General features: G+C 44.5%; 1 protein-coding gene across 1 annotated transcript in view; it reads left to right on the forward strand.

Annotated features, from left to right (window-relative positions):
- Positions 1-398: 398 nt before the first annotated feature.
- SNTB1 (syntrophin beta 1) overlaps positions 399-25,354 on the forward strand; it is a 625,304-nt gene continuing 600,348 nt past the window's right edge. Inside the window, exon 1 of the mRNA XM_078686832.1 lies at positions 399-1,274. Within this exon, the coding sequence (XP_078542958.1) occupies positions 749-1,274 (526 nt within the window). The 5' untranslated portion in view covers positions 399-748. The remainder of the gene's footprint in view (positions 1,275-25,354) is intronic.

The following is a 25,354-nucleotide window of genomic DNA, read 5'->3' on the forward strand; positions in this document are numbered from 1 at the left end:
TCCATTTAAAGCACGGAGTACTCTAAGAAAAACTCGAGAGTCTTTTCCACTTTGAAAGCGCTCTTTCTATAAAACTGAAAGATATCGCGCGTTTGGGCTTTCATACCTGCCAACAGCCCACGCCACTCTAACCTGCGCCGGTCCTGGCATGTTGGAAACATTACTTTGCATTCTGGCATTCGAACATTTTTAAACCCCAAAAAATCTAAGCTGGAGCGACACGTCCCAGCGTGGCTGGAAGTCCGAGATGACTGGACATGTGACCGCTTGTTAACTGTGTGAAGAATGTCACCTGGCTGCTGGTCACTTGTGAACCGAGACCGGAATGTGGAAACAGGAGAAAGTGCAACAAACATTACACTTCTGCCAATAGAGGGCGCCCGCTGCCCTGGTTTAGAGTTAAGTTCCACTGTATCGAAGTGCGAGCACTGTCCGGGCTGGGAGTTCAGACTTCGGTTTGGCCACTAAACAATGCTCAATCCTCGGCGCGGCCATCCCTCCGGCTGGCGCTGCGTGTGACCCTGGGCCCCCGCCGCAGGTGAGCCGCCCGTGCCCGCGCCCGGCGGCGGATCCGGCGCCTTGTTTGCCGCTCTGTTTGCTCGGCGCTTCTCAGGTTTCGCGGCTTCGCTCCACCCCGCAGGCATCAGCCCAGAGAAAGCGAATACTTGGCTCGAAAAGTACTCCCTCTCTGCGCGCCGCCGGAGTAAAGTCCTGCGCCCTGGCATGGCGTGCTGAGCATGCTGCAGAGATGGCGGTGGCGGCAGCGGCGGGGGGCACGGGCAGGGTGCAGCGCAGCGGCCTGCTCGAGGTGCAGATCCGGGAGCGCTGGCACAAAGTTTTGGCCAACTTAAGCGAGGAGGCGCTGACCCTGAGCTGCGAGGACCGCGGGGAGAGCAGCATCAGCTTCAATGGGATCACGAACGGCTCCTACCGGAACGCCCCGGACGGCGACCTCGGCCACAGCCCCCCGGGGGCCCGGACGGCGCACAGCGACCTGCCCGAGCAAGTGCCCGAGGCCATCGCCAACAAGAAGCGCAGCATCCAGGTGCTGAAGCAGGAGATGGGCGGGCTGGGCATCAGCATCAAGGGGGGCAAGGAGAACAAGATGCCCATCCTCATCAGCAAGATCTTCAAGGGGCTGGCGGCCGACCAGACCCAGGCGCTGTACGTGGGGGACGCCATCCTGGCCGTCAACGGGGCCGACCTGCGGGACGCCACGCACGACGAGGCGGTGCAGGCGCTCAAGAGGGCGGGCAAGGAGGTGATGCTGGAAGGTAGGGCTCCTCTGTTGGTGTGGGTCATGGAAACACCTCGGAAAAGGCATGTCATGGCCTTGTGATATAGAACTGTATTAATGTAGCGCCTCGTGCCCCATTGCAAGGAGCTCAAGGAGGTGATGCGGAAAGGTAGGGCTGCGCTGCTGGGATGGGTACACGTGGGAACACATTGGAAACGAAATGTGGAGGCATTGCAATGTAACTGTATCGATGTAGCGCCTCGTGCCCCAATGCAAGGCGCTGAAGAGGCGGGCAAGGAGGTGGTGCTGAAAGGCAGGGCTGCGCTGCTGGTGTGGGGACACGTGGGAACACATTGGAAACGAAATGTGAAGGCATTGCAATGTAACTGTATCGCTGTAGCGCCTCGTGCCCCATTGCGAGGCGCTGAAACCCATTAGCGGACGTTCTTAAGGCTGCATTACACATTACAGGTAGCCGAACGACCCGGCTTTGACTTGGCTGTTATCGACTTGACCTTTTCCTTGATTAGCTGTCAAGTGGCCGCTTGCCATGTGCGACGTCGGGCAGCCGGTCCTGGAATGTTAACCAACAGCGTCTGGCATGCTGGGATTTGGAGTCCCACTCTAATTGATTGTAACAGAAAACACAAAAGCCCTGGAATGTAATTTCATGCTGGAGAAAAGTTTGGGTTACACCTGACAACGATCTGAAATTGGCAGGAGTAGTATAGGATTTTTTTTTTATGGGGAGATGAGAAAGGTCCTAACGGTGTGTGGGTGAAGTGGCGTGTGTAACTCGAACTTTATTTGTTTTCTATGTTGCCATAATTATTCCAAATCCGTGCCTGCCAAGTAATATATGCTCTCGCGGTCTCTCGTTCTCTCTCCCGTTTTCAATTTTTCTTCTTATGATTCCCAATATTTGCAGCTAAGTGCAGGGGTACTGAAATGAAGTAAGAAAGATAACTGGATTTGTCCAGGATCACACAGTTTTGCTTCAGCGGAGAAGCCAGGATTACGAGTCAGATGATGAAACCAGCATCCGCACGGAGGCCGCTAGGCACATTTCCACCTAAGTTGTGTTCACATTCACAGCTGTCGACCAACTCGTGTCTGAGAAGTGTCTCTCAGTCAATCCTCTTTTCGTAGCTCAAGTTTCAGTTTCCTTTGCACACACGGGCCGGCCTGTCCCAGAATGCTTTGTATTATCAGCTGAAACCCCGCGTTGCCCTGTGCCAGTTGACAGTTATGCACAAGGGCTGCACACGACCTCCTGACAGATAGAGCCAGGAAAGGAGATAAACTAGATTGACAGACTGGTCCCGACTCCGCTAGGGTTGACTTTCCTTTACACCAGAGGTCTTCAAACTTTTTTGCTCCGAGCCCCCCCTAAGAATTTTTTTTTAAAGTCAGGCCCCCCTCCAAAACTTTACGGCAATGATTGGGTGAGCGGGAGGGAAAAGGCCGAGCGCAGGGTGCATGGCTCATAAGATTATTTCAGGAGTACTTTTACTATTGCTCATGAACCACACTTATGAGCCTGATTGTGACGTTTGCCGGTGCGGCACCGGGTCCGTCCCGCTGCCGCACCGTCGAGGTCTGGCCGCCCAAGAGATCACAAGTGTAACTCGTACCTGGTGAGCTTTTATTTTGATGTTCCAACGGCCGTGCCCTGATGGTACCGCAATAGGAATGCCAAAAACAGTTCCTGCACGGCATGGGATGAAAAGTTCATGCTGTGCAGAACAAGGATACAGGGGGCACATGTTGTGACCCCGTGCATGCACCCAAGGGCGCAGAGGCACGAGGAGGGCCCTGTCGAGCCCTCTGTTACCTCTCCACCAGGGTTTTCATGGAGGTAGAACCGCCATTAAAACCATGGCAGAGCGGAAACTCTTGATAAATTCGGCGGGACTGCTAGTATATTGATGCCTCCTAACCACTGCACCACTGCCAGGGAATGGCAGTTCCCCGGTGGCTGTGGCGGGGCAATGGCAGTCTGACCGCTCTAATCGTAATAGGGCGCTCAGGAGACCACTACCGCAGTGCCATCATGAGTCCCGCCAGATGCTTAATTGGTCCCTAAATAGGAGGCTCATAGAACAGCAAATGAATAAAAAAACAGTTATTGACCCAAAAATACTCCTCCCCATAATTGAGGTGTGAGCCCCTCTCACGTCTGGAATCCAATGCAACTACACTTTCTGCACTAATGATAACTTCAGTCCTGAGTAGCAGACTATCTCCTCTGTCTCTTTTACCCCTTCGCAACAGTGCCAGACAATCACTCTAACCTTGAAACAGGCCCTTTTCCCTTTCAGAAAAAAAAGCTCCCACGTTGTCACCCTTTTTTTGCAATAGTGCCCTCGGTCCTAATGTTAGAAAGGAAAATAAGCTCCGATGCTCCTTTTTAAAGTGAGACAGTCCTAATTGTGATGCAATGAACCCCTCTGACCCCTGGGCCACAGTGCTGCGGGACCTGCTACACTAATGTTAGCTTCTGCCTTGCAAAGAGGGCAGTCTCCTCTACCCATTGTTAAAAACATGGATTCACATCTAGTCACACACCCTTCTCTGCCATCACTTTGAGGCCAAACAAAGGTGTCTCCACTGCTGTAATTTTTTTCCTTCATGGGCTATTGCTCTGAGGCCCAAATCAACACTGGGTAGTCCTAATGCAAGGAAGGATAGTAAACAGCCATTATTAAAGTTTGGTTGGCTCCTCATACCTCTAGTTCCTGGTGCCACTGTTCTTGCAGTACCAATGATTCTTTCTGCCCATTTGTGTTAAAAAGAAGCAAGAGTGACCTGGGCTCTAATGCTAAGGAAAAGGGGCACCCCCTCCACTTCATGGTAAGAAACTCTACTTCATGGTAAGAAGGCCGTAACTAAGCAGCAGTGGCCGCTTACGCAGCTGACAGCATTACCTTCTGCTCTAATGGATGGCCCTGTTATATATATATATTCATTCTATGAGAAAAGGCTCCCTTATATTGTCCCCTTCCCTGTGGTATCTCTCTGAGGCAGCGGTCTCTGGCCATTTGTAACCATAAAACTAAGCCCCACACAGTGCTTCCTCTTCTGGCCCATCTCTTTGAGTATATATAGGAATCTCATTTGTTTTCTCTTTTTCCCAGACCATTACTCTGAGGCCCTGGGGTTGAGAGGACCAGGGCTCTGCATCTGAATGGAACCCTGTTGACTTCCTCCCTGCCACCCCTGGACTCACCTTTTACAAAAACAACTGCCCCAGAATAGTTAATACTGACTTTGAGGTGCATCTGCCTGAAAGCAAGGGTGGGGTGGTCGTGCAGACAGTTGAAAACAGAAACAAGCCTTTTTTTTGCAGTTTTATATAGCGCAAACCTGACCCAAAGGTATCGCTTTACATGAGCACCAGTTGCATTACAGATGGACATGTTCATTTTTTTTCAGGCACAGGGCGATTAAGTGATTTGCCTAGAAACACAGGATGCTTGAGCTTCCCGCCAAGACTCCAATCTAGTTATCCAGCTTCAAAGTCTGCCACTCTGGCCAGTAAGCTACATCCTCTTACCAGCCATTAATTGATTGAGTCACTTAAATCCAGAGCCACTGGAATTATGAGTTTCTGAGGCAGCAGCGTTTTCCCCATAGTTATGTGTTTACCGCATTTGCTACAGAATCCATCATCTGCTGCATATTCTGTAGATTTTAACAAAAACATTTGATTCTAGTTCAAACAAATCAAAAGTTACTTAAAAATGGCTGGCAACGTGTTCCGGAGCAGTAGAATGGCCATAAAATGTGTTGGATGACGCCGCTTAATTTACCTTTTTTTGCATAATTGAGTTAACACAGCTGCATAATTTGGTCCTCTCTTGCCACATAATTCCTGTGGCCCTGCTTAATGCTTCATTGTGGCAAAGATTTATTTTTTTTGAGTTAATATAGGGGTGTTATCAGCTGAGTTCTGAACTAATGAAGATACTTATAAAAAATGTTGCACTACTAGGTGCAATGTGATTACTTATTACTAAAAACTATATTTTGTAGAAAAGTGCTTTTATCTCGAACACTGCATTATTTTGCAGCATCCTATACTAGACTGTGTGTAATGCAAGGTTAAAACAATAACTTATATATCCACATGCTTTCTGCCACAAGCTGACACTGGGCAGCACTATCAGTACAAAGGTCACTGTTCCCCAAAGTGTCAGCTAGGGTTCAATTATGTGTTGCTCAGGTTTCAGACTCAGAGACGTCTGCAGTGACGGTATTTGCTAACTACAAAATACTTATAATATTTACTTATTTTCTTTTTAGCTAACTTCTTGACACTTGTTGATCTCTCTTCAGGGCACTCCATATCTTTTTATAGTCCCAGTTTAAAGGGCTGCATGTAAATAAAGACAGCCTGGAAATGTGACAAATGAACAAGGCCACAGTTCCAGGCCATCTTCATTTGCAGAGGTATTCGCGCCCCCCTTGGAAACCATTCACAGACCCCCAGGGGGGCACGCCCCACAGTTTGAAGACCTCTGCTTTACACCATGTGACATATTGAGAAATAGCTCACAACGTGCCAGCACGGAAAGCCCCCTTGTTATAGACAAACTATACCTGCAAGGTGTAGTGCCCAGGGACAAATTGGCAGACAGCTTGTGTTTGATGCATGTGACTGCTGATCATGTTAAGCTGTTAAATGCACAGAACTACTTCTCAGAGGCACCTCCAGGTATGAAGGCAGTAATAAAACAAGCATTGGCACAGTCCCACAAAGGAGATGGTGCAAAACCAGAGATAGAGGAAGACAGTGTCATGGTCATTTAATACAGGAGATAGCACTATGCCAGACACAACCAGTAATAATTGCTATAGCTCTCAGAGGCACAACTTGAGCCACATTTCGGTGGGGTGGCGGGGGGTCTCCAAAAAAGTTTGGGGGGAAGGGGCTAATTCTTCTAGTGATAGTCAGAGTACAGATGCAGGGGCTCTAAAAAGAGGTGAAAAAACAAAAAGTCCGCGTTAGCAAGTAAATGGTCTTTTAAAGACCTGTGGAGTACTCGGGTACAGCTGTGTGTGTGTGCGCTCGGGAAGCTTTCTCAGCTGGGCTGCCACACACGATGGGTGGGGGGGGCTGAAGCCCTTTCTGCCCAATTCGCGTTCTGCGCCTCATAGCGCTACCACGCGATTCGATTCATCAAGCTTTATTTGGTTTTTGTAGCAACCAGAAAAGCTACCACTCAAAAGCTGCTCTCACTTCCCTTTTTGTCCAGTCTTTTTCTGCTACATTTTAGGTGGTGGTAACTTCCTAAGCAAAGTGTGTAAACGTGTTAGCAAAGCCAATAGGTCTGGCATTATTATGCTAATAAATGCAAACATAGGCATATACAAATGCACACAGACTATTAGTGCAGTTTCTCTGTGCATCCTGCCTTTCTGTGAGTCTTCTAAATCTGTGCTCTGTTTTTTAATCCCAAAATTCCACGGCACCTGTGCAGGAAATTTAGGGAATAAAAAATATATTTTGGTATAAAAACTAATTTAAGTGTAAAATCAAACAAAGGTGCAAAATCCCCCTTGATGTAACATCAACTGCAGCATGAGGACACATTTAGACGCAAAAACAATTTTTTTTAAGTTCAAGAAAGTTTTATTGAAACAATAAGGGTGTCAATATACAATATATAAAATTAATCACAAGTCATTACATCCGATAGTTACTCCAACAGATATGTATTAATTGGATTAATGAGTGGAAACAATGGGAATACAGTGATAAAAATAATATAATGAGTGTTCAAGTAGAAAACTGAAGAACATCTGGGGAGTTCATGGAGGTTTAAGTACTTCTTGTTGAGAAGGCTGCAGGGAGGAGGATTGCTTAGCACTTGCATCAAAGTTCAATGTAACAGGTAACCGTAACTGGATACGCTTTGTAGCCATATGTATAGTATAAACAAAGGAAGTATCTAACCTGTGGTATCTAACCAGTGGTTATGGCAAATAGCATACCACCAAGCCTTAGAAGACATTTTTGTGAAGTCCTTCCAATTTCGAGTGATTTGCTGAAAAGCAACCGCTACTAACAAATCAATAATTCTGACATTGAAAGTAGAGTTGCTCCAAATAGGTGAAAGACTTCCTAAAAATACATTAGTACAGGAAAAAGGAACATTGGTACCAAAAATTGAATTAATTAGAAACAATACACGTTTCCAGAAATGTTGCACAAATGTACATGAAAATAACATATGGAACAAATCAGCATTTGGGGATGAGCATGTCCAACAGGTATCTGGTACAGTGGAGAACCTTTTACTTAAGGTATTTGGGGATAATAAAATCCTGTTGTATACAAAAACAATGTTTGCGTTCTAGCAAAAACACATTTATGAGCCAAAATTACCTCTGTTTGTCTTGGCCTCTTACTTTTCTCCACCACCAATACTCCTCTAACAACTTTTATCTTCTCCTGACATTGTCACTTCTCTGCAACCGACCCTCAGATCTATATTCCCTTTTCACTTTTTCACTCTTAACATTTACTAGACTTTTTATAGCTTTGTGTAAGTTTGTCGTGTCTTGATGATCTCCCGTTCTCGTCACATCATTCCTTCTGAAGCCAAAATCCTCTTCTTCCTCGTGTCCTAATTCTCTCCCTTCTCTCTACTTTTTTCCTCCTGCCCACAACCCACATCCCCAGCTTCTCACTCTATTTCTGCAATCAAATCGCCTCTGTCTTTTACAGCTGTTATGATCAATTTTGCAATATCCAGATAATGTGACTATTTTTCTCCTTTCTTTCACGCCACCAAGATACTTCTCTCCACCCTTGTCTTTTCTCATCTGGTCTATGGTGCTTCTCTACTCGTTGGTCGTCCTGCTTACCCTAGTTCTACACTTCAATCTGAACTGAAATCACCTTCTCACAGGACTTCCCCAAGTTGTGTCTAGCCCCCCTTGAAGCGGTGCTGCATGCTTCTGCGAAGCTGCAACTGACTGAAGAAAATTTGATCAAATCCCTCCAATTCATACCACACCAATATGGCTCCCCATTGAGGCAGGTAGTATCTCTGCAAAGAGGCATGCAGAGCCAAAAAGGCACTCCACTCTAGAACCCCAGATATGTTTGCACAGAAAGAGACCATCTCTGGTGGCCAGCACCAACTTCGAGCTCTTACAGCGTTGTTCTTGAAATTCCTTCATCTGGAAACAAAAACACAAACGCAGTTTTTCACTCAGAGTGCTGTGAGGGTCGGAACTTTGAACCTTTAGTTACCAGGAACATCCCTTCAAGTGGTGCTTATACAATTAACCCCCTAGTGTCCAAACACCACTTGGTCCTACCAGCGCTCCCGGTTCACGCCTCGAGAGATCTATTTCTATAACTCATCTCTAGTGCTACTGATATTAGCCCCATACATTATATAAGTCATTTTCTCCGCTGTGTTCAAATTATATGATCTGTTGTCAACTTTCCATCTTTATATTTGTATTGTTTATATACCACTTATTAGAGTTAACCTGGAGTCATGGAAAGCGCTCTGTCGCCCACTGATCTTTTCATGCTATATACGTCGGCCAGTAATTAAATGAATGTTCTCTTCTTGTTCTACGTCCCCTTTCTAATTAAATCTTCACCTTTTGTTCCTCTGTGCACACCTGTTGTGCTATTTCTGTATTCTGTACTTATTGCTCCACCCCCCTCCTTTATTTTCTTTGCCTACAGCTCCGTCTACTCAGCCCTCGCACATCCTGCACTCGTCCCAATTACGATCCTGTTCTCTAATCACTACCAAACATTGGACCTCTTTTCCTCATTCTAGTCAGTCTTCTCTTAATGCCATTCATTCAGTTGTCTTCTTAAGGAATACGTCCATCCTTCTGTTTCTCGGTTCTTATTTATTGTGAAGCTGCTTTTACTTTTGGTTGACTTTTTGTTGTTCTGCTGTTACCTGCATTTAACTGTATTTTGTTGAGCGCGCCTCTATAAAGTCATTTATTTGACATACATGAAATAAATTGGCTGACAATAAATACATCAGCAGATCCTTGATAAAGCTCTTTTTTCTGAACTCCATGATCACCTTGACAGTCACTGCCTGCTCAATGTGTTACCCCCCCTAGCTTTGGTTAAAAACACGTCACTAAAGCAGCCCCCCCTAAGATCTGGGTCAACACTCACAAATCAGACCAGGAAGGTGGAACACGCCTGCAGTTCTTGTAGATCTTAGTGTGTACTTGAACACTGCAGGCTATGTGATTGTGTTGTGCCAACTCTCACATGTGGCAGACATTTCCTCACCCATTGGGTGCCTTCCTCACCCGGGAGGTTCGACTACTGAAACTGCTATCTTTATTATCCACCACCATCGGCTCTTGTGTGGGACCCCACATGGATCACCCCTTCAGCCATGCCCTTTACACTCCCCCCTGAGCTTTATAAATGTCCATGACCTCTTCTACAACTCTTACGCTGATGACTTGTATCCCTGCCTATGTATTGTCAGCAAATAAAACGATACCAGGCCCTGGGGACATTCCTGCATGACATTTGAAACACGAATTGCAATGGATTTCATAACTGCTAGTTGATCAAAAACGAAAACACAAATTCTGAATACCTAACGCACCACAAATCTATCCTCCACCCAAACTCTGGCGCTCGAGCTAGGTAAGCAGAGCGGCGTACGCCATTGACTCATAAATGAGTTTCACTGGCAGGATCAGAGTAGAAGTAAACACCCCCACAATGCATCAGCCTAGGGATGACATCAGCTCTTGTCTTGATCAGGAACTTGTGGTTTACCTTTTATTAAACGTTCCCTCTGCACGTGGTCCATAATGTTACAGGGCTCTGGAGGATGCCCTGGCGTCCTCTCTGCCCGATCCTGGAATTACTGCACTGGCTTCCTGTCTACAGCTGAGTTACACACAGTGCTCACAGGCATGGTGGGAAGACATCAGCAGCAAACTACAGCACTAAACCTGTGGTGATGTCCGTTCAACAGGTATGTCTTCGTCAGTTCCCAACACACCCCAGTTCTAAAGAAGACAGATTGTACCCCACAAATCGCGAATTTATTCATTCATTTCATTAGGAAAGTTATAGAAGCCTAGTGCTGGTGGCCAACTCTACCTTTTTTCAACATAGGTTAAAAATGAATTTGGATCAGTGTTAAATGCCAGAGTTATGAACAACAGGACAGTGAAATAGCTTCTTCTGGAAGAAGGCTGGCACCAAATCATGTCCTGCCCACTGCTGCACCCACTGGTTACACCCCAGTGTCAGTGAAGTGTTACAGTGCGGAGAGTCGACCCTCTTGCGAGAAGGATCAGACCAGGATACATTGGGTGCAGTGAGAACAGCTTGTCAGAATGAGCCATATCTCTTTAAGGAGCAGGAAAGCAGTGGCAAGCAGGGGAGTATCTGTCAACAGATAATGCAGTAGGTGCAGGGGCACCAGAGCCCAGATGTGTGTAGGGGCCAATTCACCCCAGTGATGGCTTTTTAAACTACTGAAGCAGGAGTGTGAGGGCCCATGTGCCTTGCTTGATTTAAAACCCATAGCAGCCTTGCCACATTGTCCATTTCCTCCAGAATGTCTCTCTCCACTGCCATCTTCCTCTGCAAGGGGCACTTAAAGCACAGGGGGACCACTTGGCTCCGTGTCACAATGTGGTTCAAGCCTGGCAGTGCATAGCAAGAAAGGCATCCTCTCAGGGGGGACGCTGCTAATTCTGAGCTCACATATGCACTTCAGAGCACCATAGAAAGTGAGGGTGGAGCCAGCGAGGGCGCCTGTGATACCCCAGCACAGGTACAGAGCGTGCATTGTCTCCTACCGGGTGAAGTGGGTCTTCCCTCCCACCCTACTGCCCGCCATTCCGGAGGGGGTGTGGAGAAGTGTAGCTCCTCGAAACCTCTCATTGTTTGGTACCTTCAAATTAATTTGTTGTTGTTGCAGTTTTATATAGCGCAAACTCAACCCGAAGGTATCAGAGCACTATACAAGAGCATCAGTTGCATTACAGACGGACACATTCATTTTAGGCATGGGTAGATTAAGTGATGTGCCCAGAATCACAGATTGTTTGAGCCTCCCGCCAGACTCTAACATGGTTCCCTAGCTTCAAAGTCTGCCACTCTAGCCGTTCAGCCACTTCCTCTCCCCATTCACCATTTCAGCCCCCATCCCTTTCTACTAGCAGTAGGACAGGACGGGGTCTCACTTCATCAATAGCTTCAAAGTCTGCCACTCTAGCCGTTAAGCCACTTACTCTCCCCATTCACCATGTTTCAGCCCCCATCCCTGTCCATTGTCAGTAGGACAGGACGGGGTCTCCCTGCTTCAGGCGAGAGTCCGTGGGTGCCGCTTCAGGGCCTGTGAGGCAAGAGTCTCTACTGTTGTGAAATGAAACCGCATAGGAAGGAATGTTGTAGCAAGCACTCCAGCCACACGCCTAAGTCACAATAGCCCGAAGGGGCGTTTGCAGAATTCAAAACATGAAATCATTTCAAGCTTTGTGAGGGCGGTGCCTAAAAGAACTGACGGGGAGGGACGACAGTCACTGGGCCAAGGGTCCATCTTTAACCTATGACAAAATAGCAAAATAATGTGGCTGCAGACTGTGCTTCATTGGGCTGCCGTTTGCTATTTGTTGCCGCATAATTTAGGCACCCCAGCACCATTGTTTAGTCCTCCATTGCCCAATAATCCGGGTGGCTCATTGTAGAATAAAGTAGCTGTGTCATTAGAATGGACATTGTATGCAATGCACATCTGTGAATGTGTCCCCCTCCTTATAGAAACCAGCCATGAAGTATTGTGCAATAAAGCATTCACTGCAGTATACTGTTTAAAATGCAGTTAAAGGACAGCCCTTGTCACATTCTCTTGGTTATATGAAATGAGAATGTCAGATACACATGTGACCCTTCTAATTCTCTTACACACCTGCTAAGATTGAGCAAGCTGTGTGTTATATTTCAGCAATAACCCCTAACATAGCGGGCATTATCAGTGACATAAGGACTGGAAGGGGCGGGAGGACCCACACCTAATTTACCCTTATGATGTATTGCAATGTAGAATGTGTACTGGTATTTCGGATTTCTAGGTGGTAAGATAGCGCAGTGGACTCGTGCACATGCAGTAGAGATCTGGTGGCTGGTCTGGCTGTCGGGACTGGTTAAGAACCACACTATCCTGAGCTGTCTGCTGTGGTAACGTTTCATATGTCGCTCTATGCGGTACCTGAATGTGAGCACTGTATGATGGCCTACACCAGAGCTTTGCATTATGCTGAGTGTCCCTGGACGAGGCAGGTTGGGAATGTTTGTTGAATTGAATGCCGGCCGGCATAGACTTTGGTGAAGGCATTTCAAGATTGGGGCTCCTTGCACTCATAGTATGAGCCTTCATTGGCAGTGTGTTTTTTTAAAATATTAAAACTAGAGAAAGGCCACAGCTGGATCTCTGCAGGCGATGAGAGGTCAGCAAGTGAAGACAGACTTTGGGCAGAATGTCTTTTAAGTAAGACATGAGCCATAACCTGTATCTTGTGTCCAGGAGGGAGACTTCTGAGAGCCTTCAACAAGAGCCGCAACCTCGGCAGAGCATCCCCTCGCCAAAAGTTTGAAGAAGTTGTAAGTTTAAGTTTAAGAGGAAGGGCACCCTTAGGGCACCAGCAGAAGGTAGTGAGGATTCGCAAGCCGATAGTCCTGCTTAAGCTCTAACTAGAGAAGTTACAAATCCAGTAATCTTTCAAGGTTAGATTTCGGAACAGTGTCTAATGCTGTTTTTCAGGCTTTATTAGGAGCTTCATCAGGATTTCTAATCCGTATGCGCTCTAGGCCTCTCGCGTCCACACCCGTGATGCCAAAGTTAGTTGGTAGAGTGGAAGGAATGTTTCTAACTACTAGGACCATTACCACTCGAGCCCTGGTGGTGAGAATTATAAAATGGAAGGAACTTCTGGTAAATCACATGTCTCTGAATATTCACATACTTTTCACACCACCATAATCATTTCAGAAATACTCAGAAAACTATGCCTAAACAACTGTTTTTCTAAGGTAGGAAGGAAAAGTGAACACCTTCATGTTTCATAAAGATATTCCTGCGCCAAAAATTGTGCAAATGCGCAATCCTGCCGCCTCTTGTCAGGTAACCAGTGCTCAATCTGTGCAGCTTCTTGCGGTTGGTAGCCATTGGCACTCCGTTTTTGGGGCTGAAGTGTATTTTACATCATCATTGATCCCGAGCAAGAGAGAAAGAAGATGGAAGAAAAAAGGAGAAAAACAACGAGAAAGCAGGTATGAAAAAGTTGGAGATAAAGAGATAAGAAGTGCAGGGTTTTGAAAGACACTTGATTTGGGATGAAAACTAATCAGCCTTGGCGTTCAGCAACCCTGGCATTCGGCAGTGTCAGGGCAGACTACTAGGAAACACTCTGGGCTCCTGCTCAGACTGATTTAGAAAAGCACTGAACTTACCCGTTAACCTTAATACATGTGCAGATATAAAGATAGCAGCGCAGCCCTTAGCAGTGTTGGAAGACCTTTCAGGCCCTTGCCAGAGGAAACCAGCATTTCCATGGCAATAGGTCTTGCATTTGCGAAAGTTTAAGCAATTGAAATTGTAAATGATAATGCCTTTTATTTATCTGTTTTGATAATTAACACATAAATAAAAGGCATTGTCTTTTACAAGTCCCATATCTCAAACTCTTGTAAATGCAAGACCTCAGCTGCCATTGTCTCTACTGTTTGGAAAGTGAAAGCGCCCATGGCGTGCTGAAACTTGCAGGAAAATATGTCATGCCTGCAGTAGGAGAAACCGATTAAAGAAAATAGTGCTTACCGGTTAAATAAGACATACAGTGTAACAACAGAAGTAAAAGGGCCAGTCCTCATGGGAGGTTAATAATGAAGAGACGGTTGTAATAAGGAGGGACTAACATGCCTATTCACAAATCAGAAGCCATCATTTACAAAGGACAATGGCACAAGCCAATGAAAAATATGGGCGGAGCTTCAAGTCCCATACTCAAATACAGCATGCCTCGCAGAGCAGCGCATGCACTGCCCAGGCTTGACTTAAAAAGGAAAAAGAAAATAATTGTAACAAAAAGCCAGTAGTCCCAGGCTCTAAAGGGAACCACTTTTTGTGTTGTTGTGTGCATGGTGCAGGCACAGAAGGCCATCACTGGCAGTCAGGCAAGCCAGTGGCTGAAGTGGCTGGCCCGTGTGCCATGGTCAAAGTTGTGAGCAGAATCAAAACGTAAATGACCCTACAGCGGGCCAATGGATGATGAGCGCTAACCGCAAACCCCTGTATTGTATCGATGCAGATTTATATTTTTTCATTATTATCAGAAGGTCTTGAAACACATAATTTCGCATCACCAGTCTGTTAATTCAGTGTTACTGAGAGAGCACTTCTGAGAAGATAACTGAACTCCCAAGAAATTTGGGAGAGAAACTGAGACGAATAATCCTCGCTAACAAAACAGGACCGAGTGACCAGTCATACAGGCACAGAGGGTGAAAGGATGAGCAGGCGGAGAGACTCAAAGCAAGAGAAGACAGGAGCGGGTTGGATAACTGGTGATGTATGAAGGAACTTACCTGACCATGGCAAGTGACTTATTTATTAAAGACAAGGTCGGTTTACATGGATGCTTGAGAACTAAAGGGAGGCGCCCACTGAACTTAAATTTGGCGTGGAGCTGCAGCGTTCACTTGGATGATTAATCAGTGTTTATTCTCCTGCTCCTGGAACCATTCAAAAGCTCAGGTACCAGTTCCACTAACTAGTCCATGACTTTGAGATGAAATAGTTGCTAAAGCGATAATCCAGCAAGTTCTTTCATAGGGAGCTGTCACTTCCTGTTGAGCTCTCACCCGAGCAGGGATGCAGCCTCACAAGCACATCTTCCAGGGCAGAGGCACCGGCTGGGCAGAGAGGTGAGCGAGCAACCAGGTCTTTCTAATCAGCAAAGGCACTGAACCATTTAGTTTCCAGTCTTCGGTTACAGCCTCATTCGCTTATTGAGTCACACTTGAAACTGCAGTCCTAGCTGCGGGCCACGAGCTGTGGGGTTCGGGGTCAGATTTGCCATCTGTTTCTTTTCTGTTTTAAAATAAATGCTTTTCATGGAACAGGCGTGGCCTGTTGTACAATAATTGTTTTCAAATAGCGATTTATATGAAAAGGTACAGTAATGATCAGTGATGCAGGGTTACGTCTTTTTCTGGTTAGATGATGGGAAAAATTCAAGTATAAGCAGATGTTTGAAGAAGGTTTTAGAAACGAGCGTGTCCCCTTGTGCGTGCGGTTTTACTGCAATGATTCCCTGCAGCAGCTGTTTACATGGGCCTGGTGCATGATTGCTCACCTGCAGCTGGGCTGTCTGCTCAGACTGCTTAATTTGTGAAAGAAGGAGTGCTGGTGCCCAAAGCTCGGCTTCGGCAGTGCTATTAAAAACTAGCCTGCCGAACACCGAGGCTGCGTAGTGTTGAATGCGCCTCATGTCTCTTTAAAACCCTACCAGACACTGTCTGCCCCTGTATTTCACTCTTGTCAGTCCCTGCTTTCTTCAATAGTGTCCATTTTCTCACCTTTGTCTTCCTCCTTCTTTCCGGTTTGTGTGTTTTTCTATCTCTTGCTTGAGCTCAATATCCGATGAGGGAAAATAAGTGGCGGTCCCCAAAAATGAGTACTGGTCGGCACCATCAGCTCAAATTAAGCCCTTTTGTTAGTAGTGGTTAGAGATGGTTTTGTTGCAGAGGTTGTCTGAATAGTTCAGGTTATGCTTGATGGATAAGCCAGTGGAAGGTTTCAACAATGGGTGTAAAGTTCTCTTCATTGGCAGGATCTTCGAAAGTTTTTGTGATCTTGTACCCATATTTATAGCAATAGAGCCTATGTTGACAGAAATACATTTGCTTCAATATCTGTAGATGAAAAATAAAAGAAACTCAGACAAAACTCAGGTAAAAAAGCAATGTTTATGTGGTAAGAAGGGCAGGGAAACCCGCCATTGAGCACCAGCCTCCATCTCATGGAAAGATGGTGGCCACTTTTTAGAAGTATCTGGGCAATGGTATCCTGAGGGGCACCTCCGTTGTTCTTGCCTTCATACATTCTGGCTAATTTATTTATTTATCTGAAAAGTTTTAAATAGCGCTGGCTAGACCCGAAGGTATCAGAGCGATTTATACGAGGAAGAACATAGTTTCAGAACATAGTTACAAAGTTACATCAGTTGCTGGAGCATAGTTACATGAGTTACAAAAGCATAGCATAAACATAGGAGGGATGGGGTAGGAAATACAATGGGGAGATAAGGAAAAACAGTGTCCGACATCCGGCTGAGTAGGTGACAGCCGAGGGGTGAACCAGAGCCAAACTCCTCTATAGCTGCATAGGACTGCTCCCCCAGTCATCGGCCAAAGGTTGCTCGGGGACTGCAGTAAGTAGGGCTTATCATCTGCCCTTCTTCAGATGCCTGTGGAGAATGCATGGCATGCATACAAGCTCTTTCCATCCTTTGAGACAGCAGTGAACAGGTCCTGCATGCTGGCCTTCTGAGAGGAGAGAACCTTTCCAGTGTAGGTCAGCAGAGCGAAGAGGCACAAGATTGCCACTATGATTGCAGTGGCTGCCATCTGAAGAAGCCCACGACAGACTCCTCTGCCACTCAGAACCATCACAGTAAGCCGTAGTGCCAGTGTACACTGAGTGTGGGGGACTTACCACCAATGTGGATCTTCAGCTGGCAGTAGCTCTTGTCTTCAGAGCTTGACCCTGCCCTAAGAAACATAAGGTTAAACTTAGTGGAACTTCAGATTCCTTCTGTTATCTTTGTGTTTTATAGGACCCCTACAAAGTCCAATCCTCTTTTAGTCCAGGCCACGCCCTGACCTCTCAAGTTGTACCACTTCTGCCACCATTCTAGAATTGTCTTAGGTTCTATAACCCCCACATCCTGAGCGAATAAAGTTATTGCACGCCCCCTCTCTCTTTCCTCATGGTATCTGTCCATGTGCCAAGGATAGGGCACAGAACACTGTTGCCTCTCTTATAAGACCTACTAAGACGTCATACGATTTTGTTTTAAAACCCTTGCCCACATGCAGAGCTTTAAGTACGTAAAGGTCTCACATGATTTACTGACTAGCAGTGTATGGGAAGTCCTCGCTTCTCAGACCTGTGAATCTCAACAGAATAACGCTCCATAGGCCTGGTTCTCCTATTCATCTTCACTCGATACAATCACAAGCTACAATCTGCAGGCTTTCCCTGAAGAAGATGTCAAATAGACTTATGAGCCCACAGGCCCACTTACTGCACAGCAGGATGGAAATCCTCCACTCGGCTTATTTTGCCGATTCTTCCTCGCCCAAATATACTGTTCTCAATTTTTCTTCTCCCCCCCCCCCATTTTCACCTGTGCAGGGTGTCCCAAGCCTTCATATCCTGTGAATATATCAAGCCAAAGATACCTCTCCTCATCACTTCAGACGCTTACATTCTTATTTTAGGAGCAATACAATAAGATTGTCGAAACATCTTGAGTGCAATGTGTGAGACAGTGGTAGAAACCATCTCATTTCAGATCATTGGAACAATTCTGAAAAGGGACTGGGGGATTCCTCCATTGATTAGGACAAGTGCAGTCTTTGCTTGAATGGCTTCCAGGCAGGACCTCCGTTTAATGTTGTTAGTCGGCGACCTTTAATGTATAGTTGGGTGTTAACTGCATATTTATGGATAACATGTCTTGATGGCTAAGTGATGCATCTGCATATGGACTGCACATCATGCGTGTTAGTATAGAACCCTGGAAAACCATGCACAGGACCAGAAGCAGTGGTAATGATGGTTTCCATCTGTTGGAGCTGCATGAGGAGAGTTGCAAGAAGGGGCTGGTGGTTAACCGTGTTGAAGGCTGCTGCCAGGTCAGTCATTATCAAGAGTCATGGGTCACAAGTCTCAGTGAGTGATACAATGTCATCTGCTGCTCGTATGGTTGCAGTGACTAGTAGTGCATAGATGTTTGGACAGATTGTGATGGTCGAGATGCTCTTGGAGCCGGTTAGCTATTGCCTTCTAGAGAATTTTCCTTAAGAACATTTTCCGAAGGTGGTTCCTTTAAAGAATGTCATTATCCTTCCTGGACAGAGACACCTCTCATTCTCCAGAAGCCACTTGTACATTGTATATGTAAGCACAGTGTGTTTTAATCTAAACATTTTTAGGTATGGCATTGGCAATCATCTTCTTATTTTACAAAAAATATATGGATACCATATTTATAGTGGTTTCCAGCCAGCTCAAATCATCCATTCGTCAATTTTTTTTTTTTATTTCCGTATTTATTTCACCCATTGCAGCATGCAGGGAAATGGGTCAGCCCCTGGAGTCATTGGCTAACTTCTTTGTGAGTGATGGCATTCAGCTCTTTCACAAGTAAAGCATCCACACGCAAAGTAGTTGCCTGCAGTGTCGGGACTACTCTAACAGTGAGTGATATTTGAGATCAACAAAATACTTTCAGACATTTTGCACCCAGCAGTAAAGTTTTACAAAAACATGAAAAAATAAGGATTGAAAAAAGCTGAAAAGTTCACAGCCAACTCCTGACATATTGGATTTGCCAGTGCTTGTTTTTCGTGGTAATTCAGGGTCTGTTTGACATATCTGCTCAAAATTTCCCCCATAAAGCTCAAATCCACTTTTGTTCACTAACCATATCTTGCTTTCAGACTGGACATATAGAGAGATGGGAGGACTCCCAAACTATAATTTCTCCGTTATTTACCATTGGTTATTTGGAGCCTAGACTACAGAAAACAACACTGGGAAGATAAATAAATAACAAACCATCGCCTTCCATGTTCTTTTTCTGTGGTTTGGTAAAATCCATCCACGCGTTTTTTTTAAATGCCCGTAAAACAGTTACTTTTGACCTATTTTGATTACAAATTCTAAAAATTGAGACAGATAGAGACAAAGCCACATGCCCAAAATCACACATGTTATTTTGCTCAAGATTTGAAGCCGTGATTAGAATTCAGATCTATATGTAGGACACTGGGCCACAACAATGTCCTTACATCGCACATGCTGTGGAGTAAATCCTGAGTAGTCATTAAAAACAGCTGTTATTATTATCCAATAAGAAGCTGTTTGACCTGAAAGCATTTGATCCTGAGAGCTTCAGGTTGCAGAGTGGCTGCATTAGAGCTCTAATCAGCCCTATTAGCCAATATGGTTTAGGACAAAATATTTGCCTCGAAAGCAGCAGGTATGAAGCCCTTAATCTGATTTAGGAACACATTTTGGAAAGTTTTGGAAAGTTATCTTTATTACTTTAGTTTCCTTGCGGATCCTAGCACCTACAGAGAACATATGTAAGTTAAAGTATGGATTAGACAATATATTTGGGCTTAATATGCCATTGCATGCAGCATTAGCACACTAAAGCGAGGAACATGGAAGGTAGCTAGCAATAACGAACAGAGTGTTATAAAGTAGTCCCTCTTGCAGTTCAAGCCAAGGAATCAAGTGTAGGTGGAAGGTTACACTCATACAGCCAGTGGCATTAGGTGAGAGATGTATATTCGACTGGGCAGAGCCAATATGTAACAAAGTTTCAAGCTAATGGATGAAAGAGGCAAGCAAAAAAAGACAACGGCTCAAAGGGGTGAACGCAACGCACATTATATAATTATTGTTAGCAATAGATCTGTCTGACAGCTGTAACTGCAAGATATAGACCTAAAAATAAAGGCTAGGCCACAGAGAAAAAACGTCTAATACCTACAGTAATTTCTCTGGACCTTTTTCACTCACACACATATATTTATCTGCAATTTACATTCTTACCCTGCCTAGAGGTATGAGAAATTGTGGGATTTACTTACACACAATGTTTTTAGAAGCTTCTGTTTTAACAAAAATCTATTATAAAATATTCAAAAATATGTTTGTGTTTTCGGAATATTTTCAGAAAATCAAGTAGAACGCCCCACGAGACTTTTTCACTTATTTTGGTGAAAAGAACGTTGCAAATCTGTTTTTCTGAGAGATAATTATCCCATAAAACACTTCTAAATCTTCCCCAGAAGTGCAGTTGGACTGAAACATTTATAATTTTTCAGTTTCATGAGGTGCAAAATAAGTGCCTTGCAGTTCTGCTGGTGCAGCTCGTAACAAAAAGTGCTGTTTAAAGAAATCGTTGTGCACCGGGGGCCTTCAGAGGGAGAAGCCTTGTCTGAGGAACAGTTACAATTTCAAAGGATTGCTTTCTGCATTCAGTGCTAATTACTGCATTCGATGAATGCTTGTTACTGTATCATTTTATTACCAGCTCTTAACTTTTATATGATGCCAATATATAACACGATAAGATGGCTCGGTAACCTGACACACCTCCTCCAGGGACCTGCGTGGGTGACACGTTCAAACAACTGCTCGACTGACTCAGCTTTTCATCTTCCAGTGTTCGTTAGATTAAGTGCCTGTAACTTCTGTCATGAAAGCACCTGCGGTTTTATAGGTCGTTGATCACTTTTGTGGTTCAGCATCATGGAAACTTAGTCACCGGTATTTTATATGCATTGACCTTTTACAATTTTTCCAAAATGTATGTTGTTTGTCTTTAATGGTTCACTGGTTATGTAATTCAAAATTGCTCTTTTTCTAGAAAGTGTTTTAACAATCTAATAATCTACATTAATTTAACAACTAATAAACAGTCTAATACTTAATATTACAGTAGATTTAAGGAAATAAATTCATATGGTTAGCTACCAACAGGTGAAGAAAGGAAAAGAGAAATGTATACAAGTCTAAAATATCCCTGAAAAGGAAAATGCAACAATAAGGAAGAAGACGAGTCTGAGAGTCAATGCAGCACAGTGCTTAATTTGAGCCAGTGATTTCCGGTGCTCAGCACCTGCACTTAATCCTCTAAATTGGCGCTTTTCATGAGCACCAGTTAAGGATGCATTCATTTATGGTAGTGACAGGGAGATTAGGTGATTTGCCCAGAATTACAGGATGTTGAGCCGACGCCGAGACTCAAACCTGAGTCCCCAGCTCCGAAGTCGGTAGCTCTGGTCATTACGCCACATCCTGTCTCCACTTTTATGGTTAGTAGTTGGTTCTGTTTTAGGAGGCGATAACCGGAGAAAGGGGCTGGTGCAAGCTGCCTCCCGATGATTCCCCCGGCACATATTTTTTAAAAATAAATTAACCACTGATGCAGCGGTTTTGAAATGTGGTCCACAGACCCCAGGGTGTCCGTGACTCCTACTCTGGTGGTCGGCAAGTGTCCAGAAAATAAATATTAGTAGTGACGGCTTTAGGGTTGTTCCGCCGCACTGGGCCCCAAGTTCAGGAGCACTCCACTTCGAAATACCATACAGGGTTGCAGGTACATGCTTCAGAGTTCTGCATATAACCTGCAATTATCAGGCGATAATAAAAATGTCAAGTTAACTATGGTGATTGATATACTTGCTGGAGAGGTCTGAGCTTTGTGTAGTGGAAGTTATGATTCATCGCAAAGAAAGAGGGTGAATGTGCCTGCTGCAACGCTCAACGCTTAACCTGCAGATCACAGATTTGTATTTCATGTAGATAACCCAGTGGCTTTCTGATTTTGTCAGAGATCCTTTTATTATTACTTGCATAAAATGCAGTGACTCGAATGGGTACAGTGACCCGCATCAAACAGCTGACCGCAAACATCAAGGCACGGGTTTAGAAACATATTGTTTTTTCCTCTCAATCTTTTATTCTGTGGTTTCTAAAAAGGGGGCCTTTGTGTGGTTATCATTTTGTAATTCGGGCAGGCACCCACAACCACTGAGTTACATTTTAAATTCTGACTCTGTTACTCCAGGCCAAGAACTCTGAACATCCAGGGTCTACCAGTATGGATGATACGCAACTCTTACACCCTGTAGCCCTCATTTTCTATACAATGATTTACACACTTGTATGAATCATAGTCTTTGTATGATATGTGTTTGTGTGTGATGTAAAGCGCTCTGACACCCTATATTAGGAGGAGTAGCACTATAAAATAAAATATATGAGAGTGTTCTTGAAAAGATGAGGGGCACCTTTGGTGGTTGTTAGTGACGAAATCCATGAAAAAGAAGGTCATTGTGGGAGTGTCAACAAATATTGCCTCACTGTACGACATCAGCGCTAAAGCTGTCCCTGATGGCCTACTGAGCTTGAACCCACCCCCCTTCCTGTAGTAAAGGCCAAAAATCTTGGCGTCATTGACACCTCTCTCGGCTTTTCTCAACATATAAATATGCTGACATCCTCCACCTATTGCACTCTTCGCATTCTCTGCAAAATCTTTCCATATATTCCGGTCGACCAACAAAGAACAGTCATGGCAGCTTTGGTTATGTCCAAATTGGACTATTGTAACGGGTTGCTGGTGGGTGCAAGCAAGTTCGTTATAGCCAAGCTGCAGGTTCTTCAAAATTCTGCGGCATGCCTGTTGTTTGGTCTAACCTGTTTTTCTTCGTCAAAACATGCCTTAAATGAATTACATTGGCTGCCTATTATAAAGCGAATTCGCTTTAAAGCTTCATGTATTGCCTTTAAAGCTCTACATAGGAGCGGCCCGGAGTACCTGCAGAATCTTTTCCAATGGTATGTACCCTCCAGGACGTTACGTTCCTCTTCGGCCAACAACGTAAAGGTTTCCACCTTCCGCCTACAGAGATGAAGGGGGAAAGCTTCCACTACACCACAGCAAGGTGGTAGAATGAATGAAGGAATGAATGAAAGAAAATGTATAAAGCACGAACTAACCCCAAGGGCATCAATGCACTCCCCACCCACCTGAAATCAGCCCATGACCTTCTAGTGTTTAAAAAAGGATTAAAAAACCTGGTTTTATACCATCTAACTGTTTCGTTTTTTGGGGGGTCGTAGTTGGTGACTCGTTTTTCTCTGTCAGCGCCTAGACGCCTTCGGGACATAGTGCGCTATATAAATAAATAAATAAACGAAGTATGAACACATAACAGAGCTAAACTGAAAATGTTCAAATTCTCTATAAATGTGAAGGAATTTGACTCTGGAGGCTAAAAATTAAGTTGATGTCCTTAGCTTGACTTGCGGAAACAGCACAAGTACTTCAAACAGTAGTATGGATGATTAGTGGCCTCAGTGGAAGAACTACCATGCTTTGACAAAAAGAGAGATGAGTTAATGGCAAAAAATAAAAAGCTATACAGTGGAGCATAGCATAGAGCTGTGTCTTTTAAAAATAAACCCAACTTCTGAAAACTCCAACCTTCCAACTAAAATTATAATTTCAATTCTTTGTGAATCAAAGAAAATATTTCATCATTTGTGTATTTGTTTGACGAATACTTGTTTCTGTAGTTGTGTATTTTTTTTAGGTTCACATCCTTGAAGTTGTGTAGACAGGGGTCCCTGGCTTTCACTAGTGATTCAGTGGGCGTCCATGGAGGTCAAAAGGTTAAGAACCACTGATCCAGAACATCCATGTAAAGACAGGAAAAACCTGGAAATCCAGCGAAGTCATTTCAGATCTTCACTGTAAGCTCAATAGGAGAACAGACAACTAACAATGTGCGTAGTTTAGTGAAGAAAACTAGTTAGGAAGAGTACCTGAGTGGCCAGACCAACTAGATAAGTAATGTAGGGATCCGCCTAGGGAGGCATCTTTATGGGGGCACCATTACAGCAAAAGACGTCGTTTATTAAATATCTAGATCTGTGGTTATATATGGGAATAAAAATACAGAGAAAATAAATCTGCCCCAAAAAATTAAACTAATTTATTTACGGGAGTTCTCGTCCCCTTTTTATTAATTTTTTATTTTTTACTGGGGATTCCTCTGATTAGTCTAATTTTCTGCACCCTTGTTCCTGCTTCTCTTTTTACCTTGCCTCTCTTAAGGACCTCTCACATTTTTTGTTCTGGTTTAGAGACTGTGTTAGCAGTTTCACCTTTTTTGTTTGGGTCTAGAGACTGTTAGCAGTTTCACCAGCCTCAATTTTTCAGGAAATCTCAAATAAAAAAATCATACATATAAAGAAATATAAAAAAGTATTTGGTTGGCCCTCTTCTTCCATTGGTTACAGGTCACAGGCTTGCCAAGGCCAGACTTGTTGGCCTTGCCATTGCTTGTTTCAATTTGTTTGTCACATGACCCCTTTTCCTTTTTTAATATCTCTTGTAACGCTCTTATCTATATAATTAATTAATTAATTAATTATGTGCTTATATAGCGCTGGAATCACTCCCGAAGGGGTACCTCCGCGCTTCGACCGCTGCGAAACCCTTCCTGGCTTCCCTGAGAGATGGTCCCTTAATGGGTATCTCCAGGGTGAGACCAGGCATCCCCGGCGGTCTGGTGGGGCCGTTAGTGAAGATGAGGCAAGCTAGTGCCCAGAGTTGCCGAGTGTGATCGCTGATCAGAGTGGGCACCGAGGCGAGAGAATTATCGAGTCCGCTGACCCTGGTCCAGAAACCTGCCGCGTCGGGAATCGAACCCTGGTCCCGGGCCGTCCTCTGCTCTCGGGTCTGCCGCCTCTAACCAGTGAGCCACACTACTCTATATAGAAAGTAAATTGTCTTGAGTTACCAGATAAAGCCTAGGAAAGCCTATGATGCAGTATTAACCTTCTAGAAATGTTCCAGTTAATCAATCGTAGCATGAAGATGAATGTCCAAATAAACTGTGTTTTGATTTGAGTTGCCTTTTTGCTAACTCTTTCCATCCCTGCTATTCTTTCTCCATTGGAGTGTACTGCCACGTTCTTTGCATCCATCGACCATTGCTCCAGTGCAGCACCGCTGTCTCTGCAGCAGGCCTTCATAGGATAGTCTAAAATAATGTGGTATAATGTTTACCAAAAAATAAAGCATCCAGGGTTTAAATTAAATCAAACAAGGCACCCTGTTTCACCAAAGTTGGTCAAAGAATCGTAGAAACGAACTGCTTTGTCTTTGACCTGTTAAATTTGAGTTCAATTTGTGGAAAAAAACATTAATTAATCAAATGTTGTGATTTAATTATTTTTTTTAAACTTTTTTTTATTGAAGCATCAC

Source organism: Lissotriton helveticus, chromosome 4_1 (genome assembly GCF_964261635.1).
Source record: "Lissotriton helveticus chromosome 4_1, aLisHel1.1, whole genome shotgun sequence".
Lineage (NCBI taxonomy): Eukaryota > Metazoa > Chordata > Amphibia > Caudata > Salamandridae > Lissotriton > Lissotriton helveticus.